Source organism: Cynoglossus semilaevis, unplaced genomic scaffold (assembly GCF_000523025.1).
Source record: "Cynoglossus semilaevis isolate Cse_v1.0 unplaced genomic scaffold, Cse_v1.0 C19007096, whole genome shotgun sequence".
In the NCBI taxonomy this organism is placed as follows: domain Eukaryota; kingdom Metazoa; phylum Chordata; class Actinopteri; order Pleuronectiformes; family Cynoglossidae; genus Cynoglossus; species Cynoglossus semilaevis.
Window position 1 is genome coordinate 1 of NW_007588791.1, and position 737 is coordinate 737.

The 737-nt window shown below is 43.3% G+C and overlaps 1 protein-coding gene across 1 annotated transcript; it reads left to right on the forward strand.

Moving 5' to 3' along the window:
* Window positions 1–47: 47 nt before the first annotated feature.
* Window positions 48–715, forward strand: LOC103399457 (collagen alpha-1(VII) chain-like; the record flags this gene model as incomplete). Its single annotated transcript, XM_025053996.1, has 3 exons — window positions 48–285; window positions 372–518; window positions 596–715. Coding segments are annotated over exons 1-3 (403 nt in total), but the record flags the coding sequence as incomplete, so codon positions are not given.
* Window positions 716–737: the final 22 nt, after the last annotated feature.

The window sequence follows — 737 nt, forward strand, 5'->3', positions numbered from 1 at the left end:
AAAACAACTCATAAAGTAGCATGAATCGCTCTAAGACAAGTGCTGTAGTGTTGTAAGATGTCCACAGGAGGGAGGTGTTGGTCTTGGGGATAAAAAGCAAAAGGCTGTAATTTCTCTAGTTTTGTGGCCATTAAAAAAGCAAATACACGATGTGTCTCTGTTTTACAGTAAAATTAGTCCAAGTAAAACAGTTCCTGGTTCAAAACGCCACCACTGACACGTTCCAAGCCAGGTGGACGTCCGTCCGTGGAGCCACAGGATATCGTCTGACATGGGCATCTCAAAGTACTGTAGACAAACTGCAGTTTTTTAAGACAGAGACTCTGAGTGTATGGTTCTTGGGTAAACGATGCTTTGTTCTTCTTTTTTAGACGATCACATAGAGAACATAAACCTCGGGGACAACTTTAACTTCTACATGATCCAGGGTCTCCATTCGGGTTCTGAGTACACAGTTACTATTAACCCCATCTTTGGAGACACTGAGGGGCCTGTCACTACAACTAAAGCAAAAACATGTAAATATAAGCTGTTAAAATACGCATATAAATGTAATGATACAATGAGGAAAACTTTTAATTTTTTTTCCCCGCAGTGGAGAGCAGTGCAGTTCAGACTCTAAAAGTGTCTGGCGTCACCACCAGTTCAGCTGTCATCTCTTGGAACAGTGTCCCCGGAGCCACAGGGTACAGACTGGCCTGGGGACCTACTCCAGGTAAGAACACACACACACACAC